This window comes from Polypterus senegalus, chromosome 17 (genome assembly GCF_016835505.1).
Source record: "Polypterus senegalus isolate Bchr_013 chromosome 17, ASM1683550v1, whole genome shotgun sequence".
NCBI classification, from domain to species: Eukaryota; Metazoa; Chordata; class Cladistia; order Polypteriformes; family Polypteridae; genus Polypterus; species Polypterus senegalus.
Window position 1 is genome coordinate 914,902 of NC_053170.1, and position 26,407 is coordinate 941,308.

Here is a 26,407-nt window from a genome sequence, read left to right on the forward strand (position 1 = left end):
TATTTCAATCTGTTCTGCAATTTCAGCAAAAGAGAATGGACCGGTGTGTGCCAGCAGGTAGCTGGGCACAAGTGCTTAGCAATCCTGAACGACAGGCACAGCTTGACTTTTCAATGCCACCGTGCCAAGCTCAAGTGCCGTGGCAGCCCAGATGTGGTAAACGTCCCCAGAGTGGCCGCAGGAGGCGAGGTGGCGCGTCTCTTCAGGCTCTCCCCCTACAAAATAAACCCACCGTCTAATCTTGGCAAAACCAGCTGCTTATCTTTTGTTTGGTTTTAAGGCATCTTTAGATTTCAAAGAGTCTATCGAGTTGATATCAAAACTTCTAGGATATAAATAAAAAAAAAAGTGTCACATTAACATGATAAAAAAAAAAAAAATCAAAAGCAAAATACAAAACACGACATTCATAAAAGTGCATCGGGGACAAAGTAACACTTAGAAGTGGCTTGCTGATCTGCAAAGCCTTGTTGACAAGCAGACGATGGCACTCCAAGTCTGCCCGTCGTCCCAGTGCCAGTCAGGCGTCAGGGCCTCCTCCCTCGTCCAGCACATTTGTGTTTTTGGCAATCGGATTCATCTTTGGTAAAAACTCGCTGAGACACCCAAGTGTCAGGTGACTAAAATGCCAAGCTGGGGCTCCAGGGCCCCCCCGTTACTCCTCGAAGCAGAGCGGGCACATAAGCGCCACCTTCTGCTCGCAGTCAAATTAAGGAAGGCCCGGGCCCGCCGCCATTCTGCTCCACAACCTCCGCTCAGTACAAGACCTGAAAGAAGGGGTGCCTGAGCAGCTCCTCCGCCGACGGCCTGTGCTTCGCCTCCACAAAGATGCGTTTCAGGAAGTCCCGGCAGTGTTCCGATATGTAGGAAGGAAGCACCGGATTGGTTGGCTGGGTGGCTATTTTGAAGATGGCGGCCATAGCTTCAAACTCTGCCCAGGGAGGCTTCTCAGTCAGCATTTCTACCACCGTGCAGCCCAGACTCCTGCAGGCAAAAGCCAACACAGCAAATTAGAACGACCGCCACGCACCGAGGACCCCCTAAAACTCCAGTCCTGAGGGGACGAGGAGAAAAGCTGCACATTAGAGTGCGTCGAGACCCCCAAGAACCGGCTCTGCTACTGCCCTGCTGGCTCAAAAGTGGCACTGCCTGCCCCTCGATATCGGCACTCCGAATGCTCCTGGGCAAGTTTTTCCTACCGGGAGTTCATTTTGGGAATGCATTTCAACTCTCGGAAAAAGGGGGCTCGGGGATACGGACACTCGAAAGCGTCGTGCGTTTTCATTCAGCAGGACCATAAGCCAACCCTGCCACACCACACTGCCACCTCCGGGGTGGGGGAATATTCACAGCCATGTGTAATCGGAAAATTCCATCGTCAAAAATGGGCAGCGAGCTGAAAACATTGGCGCCTGCCCAGTCAGATGTTAGCTAATTAGAAGTGAGGACCACCCTGTCACATCGCAGCTCCAGAGCTTAAATCCCGATTCACGGGCACAAGTATCACTCCTTGGTGCTGCACCTGGCGCTGCTTAGTTATCGTGAGGCGTAATGAAAGATGGGAAGGTATTGACAAAAGGCACCCACCCGCACCTGGGCACGGCCCTCAGAAGACTTGTGCCAGTGGTGCAGTTTGTAATGCCCACACAAAGGGCTGCTACTTGTCCATCACATGGCCTGAAACTGACCAGCCACCATTACTAAGGGGGCTTCATTTAGAACGTTCTCACTATGGCACCACACACACACACACACACACACTAATATATATATATATATATATATATATATATATATATATATATATATATATATATACTCAGCCAAAAAAAAGAAACGTCCCTTTTTCAGGACTGTGTATTTCAACAATAATGTTTTAAAAATCCAAATAACTTTCCAGATCTTCATTGTAAAGGGTTTAAACAATGTTCTCCATGCATGTTCAATTAACCACAATGCACCTGTGGAATGGTCGTTAAGACCGCTTACAGAAAGTAGACATTTAAGGTGACAGTTCTAAAAACGCAGGACACTAAAGAGACTTGTCTACTGACTGTGAAAGGTGCCCAGGGTCCCTGCTCATCTGCGTGAACGTGCATTAGGCCTGCTGCAGGGAGGCATGAGGACTGCTGAATAAATTGCCATGTCCGCACTGTGAAACGCCCAAGACAGCGCTACAGGGAGACAGGAAGGACAGCTGATCATCCTCGCAGTGTAACAACACCTGCACAGGATCGGTACATCCGAATATCACACCTGCATGACAGGTACAGGATGCCAACAACTGCCCGAGTCACACCAGGAACACACAATCCCTCCATTGGTGCTCAGACTGTCCACAATAGGCTGAGAGAGGCTGGACTGAGGGCTTGTAGGCCTGTTGTAAGGCAGGTCCTTACCAGACATCACCAGCAACAACGCCGCCTATGGGCACAAACCCACCTTCGCTGGACCAGACAGGAGTGGCACAAAGTGATGAGTCTCACCAGGGGTGATGGACGGATTCGTGTTTATCGTCCAAGGAATGAGCGTTACACCGAGGCCTGTACCCTGGAGCGGGATCGGTTTGGATCGATGGCTAGGGCCATTCCCCCCAGAAATGTCCAGGAACTTGCAGGTGCCTTGGTGGAAGAGCGGGGTAACATCTCACAGCAAGAACTGACAAATCTGGTCCAGTCCATGAGGAGGAGATGCACTGCAGTACTTCAAGCAGCTGGTGGCCACACCACATACTGACTGGTACTTTTGATTTGGAGCCTCCCTTCATTCAGGGACACATTGTGAGACATTTGTAGTTTATGTCTTATGGTGTTGACTCTTTTAGTGTTCATACAAATATTTACACGTTAAGTTTACTGAAAGTAAAAACAGTTGAAAGTCACAGGACGTTTTTTTTTTTTTTGCCGAGTATATGTATATAAATATATAAGGAATGGCTTTTCAGTGTCAGCCCCACAATGCCCCAGTCTAATGGTCTCCGTATGCTGGCAGCAAAGCAGCGTTGGGCTTCAATGGCAGTAAAATGGACTTCAAGGCCAAGGATCTCTTTGGAACTCGCTTTCGAGTGTCAAGTTACAGACTGCAGTAATCCAGGCAGGTAATGCGCGACATCTGTGTAAGCAAGGCCGGGTGGAGCGGGGACTCGAGGAAGGCCACAGCTGCCAGGCACACAGCCAGCCGGCTCCTTGACACGAAAGGGAACGCCAAGAAAACGAGCGAGACGACGGCGCGGGGTGTACAAAAAAAAAAGGTCAACACTGCAAAACAGCAGGTGTAGAGGATCATCGTGGGGAGGAAGTGTGAAGAACAAAGTCGGCCAGAAAAGTGAGGAGGATGAGGAACTGCTGGAGAGAAAGTGAGAGAACGACGCGATTACGTATTAAAAAACCAACCAAAACCCGAGAACCGCAACGCTCCTGTCTGAACAAATGGCTTCCACCCGACTGTCCAAGTTTGACATTCGCACCTCACAGCAAGTCTACAAATACAGAAGGAGCAGCGACTTAGAAACCAACAAACCCTGCAGGACATTTAAACCCACAAGTCAGACTTGCTGCCGTCCACGTCAGGAGATTAAACAAAACGGCTCACCACACATCTGCCTTCCTGCCGTAGCCCTCGCCGCTGATCACCTCCGGGCTCATCCAATATGGGGTGCCGGTCACCGAGCGAATTCCCGTCCCGGACATGCAGATAGTCTGCAGACGTTTGCTGGCCCCAAAGTCTCCCAGCTTGACATTCCCAGCAGAATCTCGCAAGATGTTGGCACCTGGAAAAGGAGAACAGAAAGTCCGTCACTCGTGCGGTCCTAGGAGTGCCACCGTCTACGGACTGTGGCAGGAGAAATGTGCTGGGGCTCGCTCGGAGCAGAGATGGCAGCGTTCAGACCAGCTTCGGGTTCAAGCCATTTGCAGCTCCAGGAGTCGATCACTTCTGCCAACATGTTCTCCTGGGTACTCGCTGCCATGTCTAGTTGGTTTATTGAGCTTCAGACATACATTAGCAGGCTCCACTAAGCTTTTCCGTTCCCGTTGCACATCTCAGCCGTCAGCTTTATTAAATGTAGTTTATTATTAATTAAAGCTGCCAGGCAATGCAGGGGTAGGCCAGAGTACAGGTGGTCTTGAAAAGTCAACGTGCCCAGGGACCACCAGACAACTCGGCCTGGGAACCGCCTGGACTCTCAAAGGGACTTTGGCCCAAGAATGTGGCCTCTGCAGAGGTGACCGACTGTAAGGCGCTTTACTAAATTAATTAAACACCCAACAGAGGAACAAAAATATCATGGAAGGAGTGCAGTGGTGACCAGACGGCCATGTGGACTGAGCGAAAGGAGCACTCACCTTTGATATCGCGGTGCACAATCATATTGCTGTGAAGGTAGGACATCCCCTCGAGGATCTGCCGTGTGTACTTGCGGGTGACGTTTTCCGTCAGGGCGCCATAGGCCTTCAGCTGGTCCTTCACTGATCCCTGCACACAACAGCAGCGTCATTTAGAAAGGTCAGTCAGGACCTGCATGTCACATTCCCAAGTCTGCAGCAAGAAACCCAGCAAACTCGCAGCGTCCCCGCTCTTCATGGACAATCACTCACTGCTTTGACTTCTTCTATAGCTACTCAGAAGCCACCCAACCGAGACGCCGATTTGAGATCGAGTACAGCGGTATCAGACCGGGGACACTCAAAAATAAAAACGGGCTCCAGTTTTCTGATGCTGACCGCCTGAGTCAAATGTGAAGCCTACCAACTTGAAAACTGTGCTAAGACGTCACCACCAAGTCTAGCCAAGCAGTGCCATCTGAAATCCAGACTCTATCACCGGGCAATAAAGCAAAACCAATCAAATAAAGCCTCAGGTCCCCCCTCAAGGGCACAAATGTCTACAGAGAATGGGGGGCCGCTGTCTGGATTACAATTCCACAATATGGAAGATTCAAGCAAAGGACAAACCGACACCTTCCAAGATGAGCTGCTCATGTTGGACTTCAAGGTGCAGCGTAATGCGACTCTACTGTAAGGGACGGTGGACATCAAAAGTTCACAGCGCCGCCGCCTTCTTGAAATTGCAGCTTTTGAGAATCAACTCCGACTGCGATTTCATTTGGCAAAGCCTTTAGCTGAAGCCTCCTGGGCTTCGAATCCAGCAGCAGGCCTATCAAACTTCTCAACTGTATCCCAGTCTTCCGTGTGGCGAGGGTGCCACCCTGACAAGCCCACCGATTTATATGGAGGACTTGAGGTCCACATTCTGGAAGGGCATTCCAGGACACCAAGTCGACTCCTTGGTGTGCTTTAGAGCAGTGCTGTGTTGAAGGGCACCATATTTTACACTCAAATACAGTTGGTGGTCTTCTTCTCAGTAGCCCCACAGTCACCATTCTGGGCTCTTGGGGGTCCACTGGCTTCAGGAGAAATGCTGCCTTTCTGCCTTGATTCGGTCCCACCAAAAGAGATTTTTCTACGTGGTTTTAGGGGGCCGAATGGGTCTTACGAAATGCACACGAGCGGCGCAGGCTTTGTAACAAATGACTTGCATTAGGCAACCTAATCAAAAACCTGCATCATACCCGGGCCAGAAAGAGCCCGAAATATCTGCAGCTGTGGTTGCTGTTGGCCTCTTGGATGACCTGCTTGATCAGCTTTTCCACTGTCTGGTCCCCAACTTTGGAGGCGCCCCTAACATCATCCTGGTGCAGTCGGATTTCCTCCATTTCTTTAGAATGGACCACCTCTGGAGTTTTTATAACCCTCTCCTCATTCCACAGATCTTGTTCTCTCCTTGTGGATCTCAGTCATCTCTGCACTATGCAGCAAAGAAACCTTTGGAGAAATTCAAAAGGAACAGCGACTCGTATTTAAGGCCAATCATAATCACTTCAGTTAGTGACAGTGTTGGGACAGGACGAGCGACGAGATCAGCGGCTCCATCACAGAGTGATGTTTGTAATAACTAAATAATAACTAAAATGACCAGCAGCTTGTTTTTATTTTTTTAAACTTGAATGCTGGGGAGGATTTCTACTTTGACTTTGACAAAAGCTGAAGTTCAAATGGCCGTGGAGACATTTGATATCCGCTGGTTTAAGTTAGAATGTTCCAGTTAGACTCAAGTCTGAGATATCTGCATTAAATTATGAAATTCACGCTGAGCAAGTTAAAACGGACCACGGGCTCACATTCAGCCTGGCTTCGTCATTCTCATTTACTTCATACGAAGCCTAGCGACGCTCCATGCTGCGCCCGTCTGTATATAAAGGAAAGGCTGCGTTATCAATATGAAGAAAAGGGCAAAGAAAAGGCAACAGTCACTCGCTGTCACACTCGTTTAAACGTCTCCACGCCATACTTGCCACCACAAAAAGAACTTGACCGTCACGGCACATTCAAATGCCACTAAAACACACTTTTAAAACAATGAAGGCGGCAGGCCAGGGACAGGGACTGGCAGCGATGGCTACAAGAAAAGGAGCAGACAAGCAGGTGTGAAAAAAAAAGCAGAAGGCACACCTCGGAGGGGAAAGGAGGCACAGAAACGGAACGCCACTGCGTGGGGACTGGCAGATGGTAAAGTGAAGGGCTTTTTATTGGGACCCACTTGCAATCAAAGGTGTAAACCAAAAACTGGGGGGAACTGGGTTGTAGTAGAAGGCTAAGACATAGAAAACCGAACCTCTAAAGGCAAATCGCCTCAATAGGGGCAAAGATCTCAGTGGAGCTTAATTAGAGACACATGTGGAACAGCAAAGCAGGCTGGTGGAAAAAAAAAAAAAAGAAAGAAAATCAAGAGGAGCCAAGCACAAGCCAGGAAGGAAACATGGCAGTCCAATTTACGAGCACACTCTGCTGGCCACATCATACCCCAGGCATGTACTCCATGAAGATGGTCAACGTCCTCTCGGCTCGGTCCCTCAGGCAGCCATAATACTGTACGATCCGCTCATGTCGTAAATTCTTCAGTAACTGGATCTCACACTCCAGAGCGCTCACCTCCTGACAAGAGAAGGGGCAAGATTAACCAACCACGATCCTAGTCTGTTTAAAACAGCTGCTTCTCACCAAACTGGGAAGCTAAAACCAAACATGAGAAAGAACCAGGGCCAGTATTCCTGCTCTACTTTCCCCCTTACTTGCCTAGGCCTTCCACCGGAAATGACATAATTAGTGCGCTGAGCGGCAGACAGGAAGCAGCTTTCAAGTAAAAAAAACAAACAAAACAGCACCGCAGACTCAAACACACACTGGTCAAGCAGCGCTGCCAGGCTGTCACCCACGTGGACCAAGACGGACACGGCACTTACAGTAATGGACTCGATATCAAAGTGAAGGGGCTGAGGGGCTAGGAAGTCGGACAGGAAGGAGTAACGAGCGCTACAGCAGGAGCTGCGGTTGTTTGAAGAAATCTTTTGCTTCATTTTGATCCTCGAATCCCTCCCTGACTGCTCTGGTGTGCAAATGGACTGAATTTTGTTCATTTCTACATCACTCGCACCCTCACATCAGGGCAGAGCACTCGGCCTGTCTGTCTGTCAGTCAGTCTGCTTCAATTCTGGTCGCTCTTTCCTATTCTTCAAGGCCTGGGGTGCCCAGCCGTCCACAGCAATAAGAGCGTAGACAACACACAGAGGTCTTTACGTAATCCACCGAGCACTGGGAATCACCCCAGGATGCACTGCCATAAGGGCTATTCGCTTAAAATGGCAGAGGCATCAGTGTGCCGTTAACTGCTTTGCGCATATTTAGCACGTGAACAACGTTCTTGCCCACATAACGTACATGTCCAAGGATTGCGGCAGGGTAACTCCACTTACACACGTGGACAAAACTGTTGGTACCCTTCAGTCAATGAAAGAAAAACTCACAATGGTCACAGAAATAACTTTAATCTGACAAAAGTAATAATAAATAAAAATTCTATGAAATTTAACTCATAAAAGTCAGACATTGCTTTTCAACCATGCTTCAACAGAATTAATAAAACTCATGAAACAGGCCTGGACAAAAATGAAAAGACTGAAAATAATGTGACCAAAGGGACATGTTAATCCAAGGTGTGTCCACTAATTAGCATCACAGGTGTCTACAATCTTGTAATCAGTCAGTGGACCTATATATAGGGCTCCAGGTAGTCACTGTGTTGTTTGGTGACATGGTGTGTACCACACTCAACATGGACCAGAGGAAGCGAAGGAAAGAGTTGTCTCAGGAGATTAGAAAGAAAATTATAGACAAGCATGTCAAAGGTAAAGGCTATAAGACCATCTCGAAGCAGCCTGATGTTCCTGTGACTACAGTTGCACATATTGTTCAGAAATGTAAGATCCATGGGACTGTAGCCAACCTCCCTGGACGTGGCCGCAGGAGGAAAATTGATGACAAATCAAAGAGACGGATAATACGAATGGTAACAAAAGAGCCCAGAAAAACTTCTAAAGAGATCCAAGGTGAACTTCAAGCTCAAGGAACATCAGTGTCAGATCGCACCATCCGTCGTTGTTTGAGCCAAAGTGGACTTCATGGGAGACGACCAAGGAGGACACCATTGTTGAAAACAAATCATAAAAAACCAGACTGGAATTTGCCAAACTACATGTGGACAAGCCACAAAGATTCTGGGAGAATGTCCTATGGACAGATGAGACAAAAATTGAACTTTTTGCCAAGGCACATCAGCTCTATGTTCACATATCAAGAAAAGAACACTGTCCCTTCTGTGAAACATGGAGGAGGCTCTGTTATGTTCTGGGGCTGCTTTGCTGCATCTGGCACAGGGTGTCTTGAATCTGTGCAGGGTACAATGAAATCTCAAGACTATCAAGGGATTCTAGAGAGAAATGTGCTGGCCAGTGTCAGAAAGCTTGGTCTCAGTCGCAGGTCATGGGTCTTGCAACAGGACAATGACCCAAAACACACAGCTAAAACACCCAAGAATGGCTAAGAGGAAAACATTGGACTATTCTAAAGTGGCCTTCTATGAGCCCGGACCTCAATCCTAGTGAGCATCTTTGGAAAGAGCTGAAACATGGCGTCTGGAAAAGGCACCCTTCAAACCTGAGACCACTGGAGCAGTGGGCCAAAATACCTGCTGAGAAGTGCAGACGTCTCATTGACAGTTACAGGAATCGTTTGGTTGCAGTGATTGCCTCAAAATATTAAGTTAGGGGTACCATCATTTTTGTCCAGGCATCTTTCATGAGTTTATTTTTTTAAATAATTCTGTTGAAGCATGGTTGAAAATCAATGTCTGACTTTCATTGGTTAAATTTCATAGAATTTTTATTTATTATTACTTTTGTCAGATTAAAGTTATTTCTGTGACCATTTTGAGTTTTTCTTTCATTGACTGAAGGGTACCAACAATTTTGTCCACGTGTGTAACTGGAGTTTGGAACTACGTGAATGAATTAAATGATGGGACACTGCTGGAGGATCGTCCTCCAGGTTTCAGTGGTCTCTCCCAACACCCCTGACTCCATTACCTTGAGTCCCTGCTCAGTAAGGAAGGCAACTCAACTCTTCTTTACCTTACCCGCACCAACATTATTTCATACTCACTTTGCTGGTTTCAGGACTCTCTGGATCAAACTGTACTTGCTTAGCGGCGAGCTCCCGGCCCGTGTCCACGTCATAGCACAGGTAGACCCGTCCAAAGGCTCCTTGTCCAAGCAGCTTCCCTCTTCGCCAGTTAAGCGGGGCGCTGGGGGCTGAAAACAGGACACAGAGCACACATAGGTTTGTCAGTCCAACACAGACGCACAGAACAGGACAACACGTGCTGGCGTTTCACTTTGGTTCACGACGTCAGGAAAATCGTTTTGGATGCTTGCTCGGGTAGATTTCATCTTCTTCTTCTTGCCTGACCGGCGCTTGTCTGCGTCGTCGTCTTTCTGATTTCAGCCTTATCATGCAAGGCATTTCTTAACTCATTTCCTAACTCTGACAAAGAAGCCTTTATGCAATACTTGTTTCAAACGGATAGCCGGCGGCCTGCAGCTTTAGTAGATATACTCAACATACAAAACACCTTTACTGGTACGTTTTTGCCTCTAAGAATCAAAAGAATCCCCAAGCAAAACAAATCTGTCACATTCAGAGATTGTGCTGCAGGTCTTACACTTTGTTGGGATGTTTCTCTCCTGCACGCTGAGAGTGTTCTCACTGTCTGCACTCCGCAGGCGCACGCGGCCATCTTTGTACTGCACCGCCAGGCCCATGTTCTCTCCGTTGGTGCTCAGGCAGCGGCTGGAGGGGACCAGCGTGAAGAGGTTGCCCTGCTGTCTTCGAATCCGAGGGAATGTCCTGCGACCTGAAGGAACATCAAAGCACACTTCCTCTTAGAAGACTCCTTGGCATCTCAGAGCCAAAATGCTGTTACAGATAAACACCCCCTTTGGAAAAATACAACTCATATTCATCGACTTTCTGTTATAATCTTCCTTTTAGAAATCTACTTCCCAAATCCTTAAATGACAAACATGTAGCATTCATAAATGACAAATGTAAAATATGTTTTAAAGAAATAAAATACAAAAAAAGAAAGTAAAACAAAACCAAAATCAGAGCATCCGACAGAGACTTGACGTCCTCCAGCAAACAGCAGGATGTCCATTACAGTTGCCTTTGTTTCCTGGGGCCTTTCCCTCTTTTCACCAAGCTGCATCTCCTGCTGCTAGGGAATTTCTCTTATGATCGACGGCTTGTTAATTTATCAGTAAGCAGACAGTTTCTGCTCTTGAGTCATCTTCATGGAATTTCTACTTCTGATTCCAGCCTTTCTGATGGTTTTCATACCATCTGAGTTTCCAGCACTTACCGTGGATTTCTCCATAGTTTTCCTTTTCCCGTTCTGAACATTATGCTCACTTCATGTATTAGCCTTAGCTAAATGATAACATCTTCATTTTTATCCTACATGTCTCCAATTCTAGAAACAAATATGAAGCCATGCCACCATTTCCTTTAACCTTTAATGGTCAGCCCATTCAATGGAAGTCTGTCTACGGAGCACGAGACTGAACAGCACCGCAATAAGCCGTGACAACAAGCTGCCCCTGAACTGCCATGCCTACCCCAGAGGCTACACTTGATGGCACTTCTAGCAACATCACAACCTGCTTCAGCAGACACCTGGCACACCAGACTTGGCGTTTGTCTTACTGCTCAGTCCTAAAACTGAAATTCACCAAAAGCATACAAAACCAGCAGAGCTCAGACAGCACGAATCAACAGTGTTAATTAGGTGAAGATGGCAGCTGAAATGACAAAGAGCTAGCAAGCAATGGCCACTTAACACACTCACCTGTAATAACCATGAAGCTCCAAGTACGCAACACAGAACTGGGCCAAGTGTTCTTACCTTAAAGTTACCTCGACTGTCAAGGAATGACCATTTTGTACAAAATGCTCATCTTCTGCTTGTATGTCAGAGGACTCTTAAAGGCAAGCACATGCAAAGGAAGCACGACCGGTTCAGTTCAACAAGTTACCTACCATCATTGTAATCCTTGTTCTGTAATGACATGTGGTACCGACGAGGATAGGTGCCTCCTTTGCCCGCTTTGTCATAGATCTGGTTTTCCCGATCTGCAGGGAAAGGGAAGATCATTTCATAAATAATGCACAGATCTTTCTGGAATGCAATACTAAGGGACCTTTATCTTTTAGGAAATTCAACCAATATGGGAACATCAGACGCTACAGAGACCAACAAGTCATCAAGAAACTGGAAGAGAGCCACCCAGCTGACTACATATGGGTGAACTGGAAAGCTTTGGCTTAAGTCAGAGGACCACCACAGGAGTAGCAGTTGAGCCACAGCAGCTAACAGCAAGGGTGAGATAAGAGAACTGCGAGCTTCGACATCTGTTCCTTCTTTCATTGGAAACTTCTGCAATTTTGGCTTTCTTACACCACGTACATCCATTATATTCAAATGTCAGCATGGGTTGCTTCTCATAATGACTACCTTGGCTTGTTCATTTAGTTCTGATCTTGCATAAGCAGTGACAATGAATGCTACCGTAATTTCATTTAGATTTGATACACACGTGAGGTAGTGCAGCAGTCTCACCTGGGAATTCTTGCCGGTTGTCTGGATAGCTCTGGGCCCGGGACATTCGTGATTTCCTAAAAGATGGACTACAAAAAAAAAAACAAAAAAAAAAAAACAATTAAGTCAACCCCCATTTCTTGATTATGGTCAACTCAATCAGCGTTGAGGCGGATGAAGAACAGACTGACTGCTCTCGCATGTTGTTCTGCCTCGATAGACTCGCTTTGTGACAGACAAACAAACAGACTTTCCAACAACGCTCTCAACCCACGGGATTACCTGGCAGGAGTCTTGCAGAGTGCCGCTCAATTTCAAAACTCAATAATAAAAGCTACAAGAACCACCTTCAGCTTACCAAGAGAAATCATCAAGTCCTATGTGATCAGCACTACCACTAGTATTGCTGTGCCAGCACTTCAGGACAGTCACATGACCATCTTGTCCCAAAACCAAACAGGTATTAAGAAGATGGCCCGTCTTTGGCGCTCAAACAGCCTCCACTCATCGGGGAAGGAGCTCCACCACATCTTTGAACTTGGCTGTGGTTTCCATGCAGACACAAGGGCTTTAGTGTGGTTGGGCACGGAGGCTGGGTGATGAGGCCTGCTTCAGAGCTGGCATTCCAATTCATCCCAACAGTGTTTGGAGGGGGTTCAGGTCATGGCCTTGTGAAGGCCACTTAAGCTGTATAACATCAATCTTTACACCATTTCTGTAAGGACTGCAGTTTTTGCACACGGGTGGTGCTGGACCTTCTCTAACCTGCAGCCACGAAGCTGGAAACGGAGAATCCTCCAAAATGTCAATGTACACTCTAGGGCTGATTTCCCTTCAACAGAATTGAGGGGGCTATCCCAAGCTATGGAAAACAGCCCCAGACCATTGCATATCCTCAAACAAATGTTAGTTTGCAGCGCTGTCCTAGCATCCATCAAAGCCTGATTGGTTCATCCGACCTCCAGATAGTGAAGCGTGATCCATCACTCCGGAGAACACTTTCACTGTCCAATGGTGGCATGCTTCACACCACTCCAGTCAATGCTTGGCACTGCATAGGACAATCGTAGACTTGTGTCTGACTGCTAGGCCATGGAAACCCATTTCAGGAAGCTCTTGGGACTGATCTTGAGCTCGTTTTGCTTCCTGAGGCAGTCTGGAACTTGAAAGTGAACGGCAAAGGATTTTTACGTGCCATGTGCTTCAGCACTTGGCGGTTCTGTTTTGAGAAGCTCGACTGGCTTTTCACTTCATGGCTATCCTGTTATCGCCTCTAAATGATTCTATTTCACAGTAACAACACTCCCAGGTGACTCAGGCAGTCCTAGCAGGGCAAGCACTTTGACAAACTAACATGTTGGCACGGTGGAATCATACGACAATGCCATATTGAAAGCCATGGAGCACTTCAGTGCAACCCATTCTACTGCCAATGTTGGTCTACTGAAAGTCATGGCTGGCTATATGCTTCATTTCATGGATGAGGTATCGATAGCCAAACCCACTAATTGCCAGTGGTGCCCGCATACTTTGGCCAAGGAGCATTTTGTATATTTAAACAGGTACACATCAGAGCATCAGAACAAATCAAAAGAAAAAAATACAATTAAGTTGACACTTTTGTGTTTTTGGGGGTGGGGTGGAGGAGAGAGAGAGAGAGAGTGAGAGCAGAGAGAGAGTGAGAGCAGAGAGAGAGAGCGCGAGCGAGAGAGAGAGAGAATGAGAGAGAATAGAGAGCGAGAGAGAGAGCGGAGAAAGACAACGGAGAGAGAATAGAGAGAGCGAGAGAGAAAGTGGAGAGAGAGAGAGCGAAGAGAGTGAGAGAGAGAGAGCGGAGAGAGCAGAGAGAGCGAGAGAGAAAGGAGCGAGAGCATGCGAGCGGGGAGAGAGAGAGAGAGCTCTTCCTGAGACAAAACTGAAAATGTTAAACAAAGGGAGTAAAAACAAAGGAACTGAAAGATAAACAGATAGATAGTGAGAGCGCAGCCCTGACTGGCCTACTGGCGACCACAAGGCCGGCACACTCACACACTCTTTCAGTAAGCTGCAGCCTCTCATCTCTGAAGGATTCCTGTTGCTTTGAACAATGCTGCCCTTCCCTTGTCCTGGGCCATTCTTTATTAGCATTCTGCACCTGGCACACTCTGATTATGCATATAAACCTGCCACCATGTTAGAATACACTGCTTTCTTCCTCCACTATTACCACTTTAAAAGTAGTCTTCAAACATCAATACTTGGACATTTCCAAGTAATTTTATGATAAGATTTTTCTCAGACAGAAAAAAAGAACCCCACTTGGCATACCACAACTAGTAAAAACACGAACTAGCAGTGGTGCAAGACACTGGCACTCCAAACCAGCATGTAATTCGTTTCCTTTTAAATATCCGTAAAGCTGAATGAGTAAACTCAAAATGCGACAACTTAGCTTACCATGAGGATTATCAGTTCAGTCTGCGTCCGTTTCCAGCTCTTTTACTCAATTGTGTCTTTTGTAAACTTTAATGAAGCCTGGAAGTGCCCTCACATGGCATATTTCCATGCTATTATGAAAATGGTCTCATAAACGTTCATGACATTGTGTCATTTAGGTTGAAGTAAACTCTTTATACCAAGTGCCTTACAGCTGCTATAAAGTTAACATATTGGAAAAGTTCTTCATCGTTTTATTTGCACATGGGGGGAAATTACCTGGTGGTTTTGCATTTTTCAGTTCCCTTTAGATGTTCGCAAACTTAAATACAGGACTCAGTTCTGATGGCCAGGCAGTCCGGCTCCCCTCTACACACTTAAATATATCGACCTCCGTCATCAAAACTTACCTATCCACGGAGCGGTCAAGTGACTGGCAGCTTCCTGATACGGAGTTCTCGGCGCTGCTCAGGGGGTCCAACATCTGCGGGATAGATCAGCTGAGGGTCACAATCTCTATAATGTACCAGCACAAGCACAAATGTTGGCTTTATAAGCTCAGCAGAGTTAAGGGCAGGCAACCAAAACCACAGCAACAGGTGTTCAGGGAAGTTTAGGCCGCACAGATTGGTTCTTTCCTTGCTATAAAGTTTAAATCCCTTCTGCTATAAAATTCAAGGCATCTTTTCCCCAATGTCCACCGATAGCCTGCCAAAATCCTTCCCCATCTTGTCCACAGTAGATGCCTCTATTCGCTGCTTTCGCCCACACATCTGAAGAAATACTGACATTTTTAACTTGCACACATAATTTTAGTCTTTCAGTATCTTAGGGAAACACGACTACGATAAATTTAGAAAATCTCTCGTTTGTACTCTGTGTGGTCATAACAGGCCAATCGCAACACTTCAAATTTAATGGCGGTTACAACAGCCACTCGAGATTCAAGCGGCATTTGCAGGGAGCAGTGACAACTCACCAGCTTCAGCTAAGACAGCCGCTGGTGGCACAGGAAGACCAAAAGGTACCGGGCTGAGGCGGCGGCAGCAGCAATCACAGCACATGAAATGCTGCACACTATCAGCTTCTATTTCCACAACGGCAGATAACATCTTTTGGCCAACATTAGAAGAGGAAATGCAGGAAAAAGCTAGGCCGAGATAAAAACCCTGACTTCAGAAGTTACATCTACTAAAATAAAGTACAATAAAAGCTGTCAAACGGGACTCCTGCACACAGACTGGTCAGGTTTCGCTAAATTACGTTCTAGGATTCTACCAGTCTCACCTCATTTTTCTTTTTATTTCCTGCCAGTTTATAACGCACTGCATTTGTGAGAGTAAATGGCAACTTCTGTCGGCAGCCTCAGGGATTATGGTTATGGTTATGTGGACCAGTCCATCGACTGAGCGGCTCTGACAGGCTCACTGTCTCTCTTACACTTCAGTCTGAACTTGAACGCCCAGTTCAGGCGACTCACACTTGGGTGCATTCGGTTTTCTTTTTTTTTTTTTAAACCGTTGCTTTGTGACATGTGCCACCTTGAAAGATAATAAAACTAACACACTGCATGCCTCAGCTTCCCCTCCATTTAAAACAAGGCCTTAAATTGAAGGAAACCACTCTAATCTTTGTGTTGGTAAGAGTGGGATGATGATGACAACGTGGAGGTCGCTTCACAACTAGGCTCACGCACGTTCTAAAGGGAGAGCGGCTGCTGCATATTGTTAAGCGGGCATCACCTGTTAGCCTGCCCACCAGTTTTGATGTCAACAGCACCAATCAATTCAAAACGCTTTGCCTTGTCGTGGTGATGCACTCCGCAGGTTCAGAACACACACACACAGGTTATACTCACACACTGGTCGCTGGTTTCAGGGATAAACTCTCCTTCACTGTTGATGCTGGTGTAAGACCCCTGCCGTGCGATGCGCTGTTGCCTTTCAGGTACGTAACCAGGAGGAGGGGAACTGCGACCAGTGTTTTGTGAACCTGCGCAAACAAGACAGACATTAATTAAACTTCATTAGCAGTAACAGAATTACACAAACAGAGCAGGGTGAAATAATTCAGACTTGTGTGTCCAAGCAACACATCGTCACTGTCTGATAAACAAAAATGGAGTGAAGTACGCTACTGTAGGATACGATTTACCTCAGAAGAAGCAACTACTAGGATTGGCTGTGGTTTCACAGGACCCTGAACTGCATGTCGAGGGTTCAAGGAAGACAGAGGGGTCATATTAAAATTAAAGGACACAAGCAGGCAGGCAGGCAGCCACCAGTCAGTCCAAATGCACTTCGCCATCTTCTAGTCTATGCCAGTATCTCAGCCTGACACCTGGTGACCAGCTCGGTCTACGGGGCTGTGACATTTGTTTCTAATTCACACAGGCCTCTTTGTGAAATCCACACTTCCCCTTGTGTAACACCGCTGATGAGTGCGCATTCTGTGGTTTAGCTGTAAGCACTTTTTGTAATAACTTTAGGAACATGCATTGGGCCACCATAAAGTTGAACATTTGCAACTAAACAGCCGTCACTTTTAACTTCTTAATATGCTACTTGACACCAGCATTAGCCAAAAACAGACGACTTCTTCCTGCTCTGGGAGTCTTGCAGTCCTACTGCTTTATGGAAGAAATTCAGTTTGTGCACAGAGGTACAAAGGTACGATACAAGAATCTAAGAGGGAATGAACAATCAGCTTAGAGACATGAGGAGCAGGTGGCTGACATCGTCAATGTGTAAGACAGCGTTTCTCAGCCTTTAAGTATCTGCGACCCGGGTTTTTATAACAGTTTTAATCGCGCCCCCCCCCTAACATTTTTTTGAAATGTAGATGCGTATTTTATTATACCTACTTAACTTTTATCGACATTTATCTAACTCTGTATTTATTGTTCTAGTATCAGAATGTACTTTAACTTCATTTGTTTTGGTTTCTACAGATGTTTTTTTTTCATATTTTTGATTCTTGTTTTCTTTTTTCACATCTTTGCGCCCCCCTTTTTGTTACTTCGCGCCCCCCAGGTTGACAACTACCGCTGTAAGAAGCTTACCTCCGTGTTCTCGGTTAGGCTTGTAACAAGAGATCACCCCCTAAAGTATCTGAACGATCACAAAACAGAACAGTAAGAAGAAATTCACAACCCTGGAGTCCAAATTAGAGCTCGCTGAACACGTGTTGCATGTCGCAAATTAATTAGCCCGTGTGGTATTAAAGCTCGCACTGCGGTTTGTAATTCATTACGCCAGGACTTGTTGGACTGTACACAAGTGTCACACGTAAGACCTGGGAGAGAGAGCAGGACAGGCAGCTGTGGTGTCTGAAGGAGTACCCTTCTTATTTCAAACATGGCTCCGAGGATACGAGGACGCTGAACCGCACACAATTACTGGCATAGAATCATCGTGTATGGGATTAGAACAGAAATTGGTTATCAAAGCATGAATTTGGATTTTGTTTAATAATTTGACTTACTGTTTCTTCTTGTATTAGTGTTGCTACCTTCACCCGGACTTAAAGCATCACGGCATTAGACTATAAAACGTTATGGCAGGGATTCTAATTATTGCTGACCTTTCGAGGGGTGCCATTTAACAGGACTTTCACTTTCCCTCCCCCTCATCCCCCTACAATGAAAGCTGCATTCTTGCTATCTGACTGGCAGGGGTCCAGTCGCTATTGTAGGGAGGCCGCCAGTGCTGATCAGGAAAGGGAAGTGGTTCTGAGTCTCTGTATATCAAAGGAAGTTAACAGGAAAACAAAGGCTGTCAGCAGCCATGGGGCAGAGAGAAAGCTGGACAGTGCTTCACAGCAGTCCACTCCGAGACCTTATCTCACATTCAGACGCTTCTCCTTCATTTAGCTTGATCACTAAACTTTCCAAACCTCCAAAAAAAAAAATCAACTACAAAGTAAACTTTACAAATATTTTTAGTCACAGAATGAAAGCCAAGAGAATGCTGCTCTTCATTTCCATTATGTTGTTAAATCCGGTTAACATATCCCAGCAGCATCAGCACTGGGCAGGGAGCAAGTGCATTACAGATGAACTCAGAACACTGGCACCATTCCTGTTAACTGCCATTTCTTAACATCAGGAACTGAGGAGACAGCGACCTGAAAACGCTTTGCTATCTTTTTGTCACCTTCTCCTTCTTTTTGAGTGTCACTTCTATTTGTCAGAGTGGTAGGCAGCTGCTTAGAAGAGCCCATGGCTGCTGATCGTTGGGATGAGGTGTGAGGACTTGGGGAATTTATACAGCCCTGGGGTTTCCCAATAATGACTGTTAACGAGCTAATGAAAGTTCGAGACCACCTTGGGAAAAGTTATCTGAGACCTCAAATATCTTGGGGTGCCCAAACGTTTGCCTGGTGCTCCTTTCCTTTTTTTCAGTGTACAACTGTACAAAACAAAAACAACACGCTAATCCAGGGGTGTCGAACTCTGGTCCTGGAGGGCCGCAGTGGCTGCAGGTTTTCATTCTCACCCTTCTCCTAATCAGTGAGCAGTCTTCACTGCTAATAAACTTCTGTTCCCTTCAGTCCTCTGAATTGATTCTTTTCTTCGTTAAATGGCAGCCAAACAGAAATGAGATGCGAGACGAGCCAACAGATGACCAGCTAAACTGACATTTCAAACTCCAACAAATCTCTTAATGAGAAGCCCATTCTTGCTGTTAAATAAACCCGTTCTGTAATTCCATGGCTTGTTGCTGCCTTTACAAAACGGTTGATTTATTTTGTTCTAAGAACACCTGACCTGAGAGATCCGCCTTACCGAGACCTTCACACTTCTTTATTTTCAGATATTGTGTGATGGGCACAGGTGAGCTGGTCATGTGTTGGCTTGTTTTGTGTCTCATTATTGTTTGGCTGCTAATTAATGAAAACTGATGACACTGCTATTGTGGGCTGCATCAGGAGTGGACAGGAGGAGGAGTACAGAAAGTTAATCAAAGACCTTAACACCAGCAAGACCAAGGAGCTGGTGGGGGATTTTAGGAGGCCCAGGCCCCTCATGGACCCTGTGATCATCTGAGGTGACTGTGCAGAGGGTGCAGACCTTTAAATATCTGGGAGTGCAGCTGGATGACAAATTGGACTGGACTGCCAATACTGATGCTCTATGTAAGAAAGGTCAGAGCAGACTATACTTTCTGAGAAGGCTGGCATCCTTCAACATCTACAGTAAGATGATGCAGATGTTCTACCAGACGGTTGTGGCGAGTGCCCTCTTCTACACGGTGGTGTGCTGGGGTGGCAGCATAAAGATTAAAGACGCCTCACGCCTGGACAAACTTGTTAAGAAGGCAGGCTCTATTGTAGGATTAAAGTTGGACAGTTTAACATCTGTGGCAGAGCGACGGGCATTAAGCAAACTCCTGTCAATCATGAATAATCCACTGCATCCACTGAACAGTGTCATCTCCAGGCAGAGGAGTAGCTTCAGTGACAGACTTTTGTCACCGTCCTGCTCCACTGACAGACTGAGGAGACCCCACACTATGCGACTCTTCAATTCCACCTGGGGGAGTAAATGCTAATATTAATTTTATTTTAATTTTTTTCATTTTTATTACTATTTAATTTAATATTGTTTCTTTGTATCAGTATACTGCTGCTGGATTATGTGAATTTCCCCTTGGGATTAATAAAGTATCTATCTAAAAAAAGAGGAGCAAGGGGTCTGAGTCAAGTTAATTAAAATGTAAGGCAAAAGAAGTTAATTAGCAGCAAAAATGGGCCACTAATGAAGAAGATGGCGAGAATGAAAACCTGCAGCCACAGCAGCCCTCCAAGACCGGAATTCGACACCCGTGCAGTAATCTGTAACAAAATACCGAAAGAGATGCGTCATCTTTAACTTAATGTCTTGAGGTGGGCGAGCAGTCCAGTCCCTCTTCTTCTGCTCACTTCACTCTTCACAGTAACAGACATTTTACGTTTGCAGGCCACAGGAGTTGAAGTGTTGAGGCAGCTTTCATCAGCCCACATTGTGTCTGTCGTCATGAACTCCTCCGTCTGCGCTGAAACAGACCAACACGCTCAAGGCACTCTGACATCAACACTCAAGTGTGAGTCGGAAGTCGGCAGGCTGCTTCATCGAACACGATGTTTCATAAAAATGAAGAGCCTCCCTTTATTAAACCGGCCGAGAACGCTGCTGCACAGACTTCAGAACTCATGTTGCAGGCATTACGTCTTTATTGCAGGCTTTGTAAATAATCAAAGGATAGAAGAATGAACAGCTGACAATTGTCACTTCTGTTAGGTCTTCACTCTCAATGCACCGAGAAATGACCTTCTTTGTAGTGAATAAAAGACCACCACGAAGCCTTTTCAAACGGATTCACTTTCATTTCAAGGTGTATTTTATTAGAGTAAGGCTAATCCCTTGATGCGGAGACAAGAACTTAACTACAGGGATTCCAACACACTTGCAAATCAGGAGAAGTTATGCAAGAAGGTGTTTAAAAATGAAAGGAGGAGATCACAATTAAAAACCAACAATAGTGGATTCATTCTCACCATAGACTTGAAAAGGTCTGCGATCTGCGTGTGATCCGTTGATTAACAGGAAACAAAATGAACACGCAGAAGGTAAAGAAAGTCCGTCCGTCTGCGTCATTCAGCCTCCAGCACAATCTCACACTGCGGACTTCAAGTTGACTTGACCCCTAAGTGACAAGGTCCCACCCGCTGGACTCAAACAGCCCGGCCGCAGAGCTAGTGTGCAACACTTCACACCGGCATTACTAGTGTGGAAGAGCATTAAAACATTCTAAGGGGTGAAGCCTTCATTATAAACTCCAGTACCCGTGTCTGGCCTGTGCTCTTAATGCTTCAGCAACGAGCTAAACCACAGCAATGAATTAAAAAATATCAACTGATGACTGACAACGCCCTTGAGGTTGTAACACAGGGTGGAGATCAAAACGTCATTAAGGGACAACCTTTATGTCCACCTGACCAAAGTGCTCCTCGGCTGTGGTCATCTCGCCACCTTCAGCTGCTATAAGGCCGTACACTCCAGCTCTTCCTTTCCATCTTCACGTACATCTGTACTAATTTTATTATTACTAACCTACGGTGCTCGTCATAACGCTCAGCTTTCAGACTATGTAAAGTTCAAGTCCACAACATGAAACAGCGAGTCACAACCCGGGGTGGTAGTCGGGGCGCTGAGAAGTGTGTTGCTGCACCCACCACACGACCCAAGTGCAGCGGGCGACGCCTCAGCACCACACACACTGGAACAGTGGGAGTTGATTTATTTATCATGGTGGCTGGAGTGCCAACCCTGCCAAAAACCCTTTAAGTTTTCCCTGTACAGTACGTTGGTGGACCTGCTTGCAGATTAACGTCATACCCAGGGCCCGATGGAGAGTCACGTCTGGCATTTACAGGATATGAACTGGCAGCATTCGGACTGCCAACGCAGTGCTAGCATTAAAAGGAATCGAGACACACAAACGTGGCAGTACTTACTGACAGACAGGTGCCGGCTCCTGGGCTCTGGGGGCTGGAAGGCTGCGGTGACGTCTCCCACTGACTGGGATGCTTTGATGCGCACTTGCTTGGGAAGGCTATGTGAAGTCACCTGTGGGTCAAACAGTCACAAGACGTTCATTTAGACAAGCAAACCCAAGCACTGCTGCTGCTTCATTCTGCCATTTCTATTCAGTACACTGAAGGTTTTAATTGCACCCGCTGCTTAGGTAACAAAAAAACTCCAAACTACCAAGAATACAAAGTGCACTCGTACGGTACGAAGTAGCATGAAGTATACGGTACGGCAGAGGACCCTGCACAGAGACATCAGCACACACACACACACACACACTCGGCATACAGCAAGGTCTGAAATGCCACACTTTGTGTTAATGGAGAGCGGCCCGACAGTCAGGCTGCTTTTACCAACTCAAGATACAAACGACTGAAGGATTAAAAAGCATTTCAGACTTGCTGGTATGTGCACTGATGCTGCGGAGGAGCACAAGAGACGACCCGATTTTCTACCAGTTTACAGATCACAACGTTTTTGTTCACTGGATGACAGTTTCAATGGCTGATTCCAGCACCTGTCAAACAAGAATTTCTGCACTCAGGCTGGCCAATGTCACCCCTAATTCTCCTAAAAATTAACTTCAACATGGCTGGCATTGTGCCGAAGACATTCATTTATTTACTAACAGTTTCACCCTCTAAAACGGGTATAAACATTAAAACAAAATGTCAGCTAAGACAGACAAACCTCTAAAACACACAAATCAAATCACAATTTAAATGACCAAACTGTGTAAATGATAAGATCTCCGCATGTCAGTTACTCGAGCATGTGGACTCCAGCCAGGAGAGGCACAAGCGTCACCGACTGAACGCCAGGTTACTGGCCGTGTCACACTGAACCGCAAAGCCACCAATAACTAACGGCTGCCGACTCTCACTAGACAAGCTTGCGTCTGATACAATAGAGGAGTAACATCTGCGCAGACGTCACTGCTCTCTCATGTCTTGTGTTAAACTTTACTACTTGGTTTTGTACGTGAAGGTGGTCTCGGCCGATTCTTGTAACGGTTACCGAGTAAAGATTCACAATTCCTATCCCTAAACTCCTGGTTAGAAACAAGTGTGCCATCTCCACTTTGCTTCTAACCACAGCTTAACGCCACTTCTGACAAGAAACACAGGGCTGTAATCGAGCATTAAAGTCCACAAATACTGTGTGTGCCTATTAACTTCCAAGGCCAAAACGGGAGATGGAGGAGTCAAGTGACCTTATCTGAGGCTTTATGGGTTTAAGGTCTTCCCTGTTTAGGCTAGACAGACTTGTAGATAACAGCAGAGGGCACAAGCTCAAATAACGCGGCCGTCTTGGTCAGTTCGGCTCGTCTGTGACAAAAGGCCACAATGTGCATCCTGTCAGTCTGTCTGTGAGGTGTCACCTCAATGAATCACCATGGCAGATAAAGGCACACTGCATTTCCAGCAAGGTTCAACTTGAGCCGCACTCACACAGCACAGTAGTTGTTTTTTTCAGAAGGAAATCAAAACTGTGAAGTACGTAGCACTTGGAATAAAAATAAAAGAGCAAAGGAGACGAAAAAGCAAACAAAAACTGTAAGAGAGACTCTTTAAGAATTCGCACTGCATGAAGGGTTACAGTTGACAAGCAAAACTGCCAGCAGCTCAATCCTGCCGTTTACCAGTCCAGCCTGGCACCTTCTCCGACCTCCCGGCGTATCCAGTGGACTCCGACTGGAGACTGAACCTCACCTGAGATAGGGAACTAAGAACAGCGCAGCACTTGTGACGTGCTTCACATTTCCTATAAAATGTGAACTGGCAAATCTGAGGACTAAGCCCTCCATTAGACAACATGGTGGCACTCAGCGGAGGCAGGGGTCCTAAACCGTGACCCGGACTGTGCTGGATTTGGCTCCAAATAGTGTCTCAACCAGATATTTTTTAACTTATTTATTCACACGCTCATTTTCTGAACTCGACTTATTTGTGAAAGGAGGCAAAAGCAGCACAGCGACAGGGAAACTTCAAATCAGGCCCCAGCGGCCACTGGCAGGCCTGTTACAACCAAGGCCACAAATCTTTGCTTTAAACAAAAACGGCCAAAACAGTTGTGCACTGAACAAAATGGGTGCATACGGCATATTTAGTCCATTTACATGGGGCTAACAAGAAAACTGAAGTAAGCAGAGAGAAACACATTCATATATATAAAAAAAAAAAAAATCACAGACATGGAAATTGAAATATCATCACGAGAGGACGATGACGCATGTGCAACACCAGAATGTCACAGGTACTCCACAGAGATGCTGTTTGTTAGACTTTACCATCCCAGAGGTAACTTGTCCAGTCTCTGTGTGACATCTCGCCTGCCATATTGTAATCTTTTAGTTAGCCAATCAAAGGGTCATTTTGCTCGACTTCTCATTACATCCCAGAGGGAAATTTCAAGGAAGGTGAGGCCTGGCTGTATACGCTGATCCAGAAGAACATTAAAACAAATTAGAGACAGCTGGTAATTAAGAGAGGTACTGCAGCGTGCTGCCACCTCAAGGGAATGTGCTGAATGCCAAGAGTATGCCAGCCATGTCATTTTATTTATTTCCTTTTTTTTTTTTACAGGACTTTTCCAAATTCAGCCAGAGGTGTTTTTTTTGGGTTTTTTTTTTATTATATGGGCTTTGCAAAGACTGTTGGGACTCACATGATTTCTCTCCTGGGACAACAACAGAATCTTAATGCTCTTCATGTTGCTGCTCCGGTCGAGGAGGTCAATGGCTTTATCCAGGTCATCCTGACGTCGAAGAGGGATGAACAACTGAAACAAAGATAGAATTTAAACAAATGAATGAATGAATGAATGAATGAAAGGTAAAGATAAACCCCGGACAGAGACCTTCACCTCTAGTGCCATTCAAGTGAGAAGCTCAGTGCGCAGTCCTTCAGGGTGCACTACTGGCAGGTCTTTGCATTTGGGGTTTAACACAACACGATACCCAACAGCAACCGCCCAGCTTTAACCACACGTTAATAAAATCACTCCATTTGGAGTTTGCTGAATCGACACCTAACAGACTTTAATGTCGCTTCATCTCCAAACACACACACAGCTTCCATTAAATACAGACACGCATTTTACAAACCATCATGAATGAGCTCATCAAGGACACGGGCACATAGCTGGGAACTTCAGGGACATTTTCTCACAAACATTAAGAGGTTTTTCTTTACAGAGAGAACCACAGGCACGTGGAATAAGTGACCAAGTAGTGTGGTGGACAGGAGGACTTTCAGAACTCGACGCGATGTTATTTTGGAGGACGGGACTGGCGAGCTTTGTTAGGCTGAATGGCCTGTTCTCGTCCAGATTGTTCTAATCTACAGTACTGCACAAAGGGGAGTCCACCCCTCACATTTTTGTAAATATTTTATTCTCTCTTTTCATGGGACAACACTGAAGATGTGACACTTTGATCCAATGTCAAGTAGTCCGCGTACAGCTTGTGTCACCGTGTCAATCTGCTGTCCCCCACACAGCCATTGATGTCTAAACCGTTGGCAGTAAAAGTGAGTCCATCCTAAGTGAGAAATGTCCAAATTGTGCCCAGTTGGCCATTTTCCCTCCCTGGTGTCATGTGACTCGTTAGTGTTACAAGGTCTCAGGTGTGTTCAATTTGGTGTCCTCGCTCTCGCACTGGTCACTGGAAGTTCAACATGGCACCTCATGGCAAAGAACTCTCGGAGGATCTGAAAAAAAGAATTGTCGCTCTCCATAAAGATGACAGAGGCTATAAGAAGATGGCCAACACCCTGAAACTGAGCTGCAGCACGGTGGCCAAGATCATACAGCGAGGGCTGCACTCAGAACAGGCCTCGCCACGGTCGACCAAAGAAGTTGAGTGCCACACATATCATAGCGTCATATCCAGAGGTGGTCTTTTGAAGATAGACGTATGAGTGCTGCCAGCATTGCTGCAGAGGTTGAAGGGGTGGGGGGTCAGCCTGGCAGTGCTCAGACCATATGCCCGCCGCACACGGCATCAAATTGGTCTGCATGGCTGTCGTCCCAGAATGAAGCCTCTTCTAAAGATGATGCACAAGAAAGACAAGCAGACTAAAGACATGGATGACTGGAACTGACGAGACCGAGATCAACTTATTTGGTTCAGATGGTGCCAACCAGGTGAGGAGTACAAAGACAAGTGTGTCTGCCTACAGTCAAGCATGGTGGTGGTGGGAGTGTCACAGTTTGGGGCTGCATGAGTGCTGCCGGCAGTGGGGAGCTACAGTTCATTGAGGGCACCATGAATGGTAACATGTGCTGTGACATAGTGAAGCAGGGCATGATCCCCTTCCTTTGGAAACTGGGCTGCAGGGCAGTATGCCAACATGACAATGACCCCAAACA

The 26,407-nt window shown here is 46.2% G+C and overlaps 1 protein-coding gene across 1 annotated transcript in view; it reads right to left on the minus strand.

The window, feature by feature from the left end:
* Positions 1-372: 372 nt before the first annotated feature.
* The window catches only part of map3k3 (mitogen-activated protein kinase kinase kinase 3), a 60,784-nt gene continuing 34,749 nt past the window's right edge, over positions 373-26,407 (minus strand). The window contains exons 6-17 of the mRNA XM_039739892.1: positions 24,704-24,817; positions 21,961-22,072; positions 16,322-16,455; positions 14,874-14,947; positions 12,070-12,137; positions 11,490-11,582; positions 10,114-10,305; positions 9,555-9,703; positions 6,861-6,992; positions 4,344-4,473; positions 3,592-3,769; positions 373-984 (exon numbers count right to left, since the gene is read on the minus strand). Of these exons, the coding sequence (XP_039595826.1) occupies positions 756-984; positions 3,592-3,769; positions 4,344-4,473; positions 6,861-6,992; positions 9,555-9,703; positions 10,114-10,305; positions 11,490-11,582; positions 12,070-12,137; positions 14,874-14,947; positions 16,322-16,455; positions 21,961-22,072; positions 24,704-24,817 (1,605 nt within the window). The 3' untranslated portion in view covers positions 373-755. The remainder of the gene's footprint in view (positions 985-3,591; positions 3,770-4,343; positions 4,474-6,860; positions 6,993-9,554; positions 9,704-10,113; positions 10,306-11,489; positions 11,583-12,069; positions 12,138-14,873; positions 14,948-16,321; positions 16,456-21,960; positions 22,073-24,703; positions 24,818-26,407) is intronic.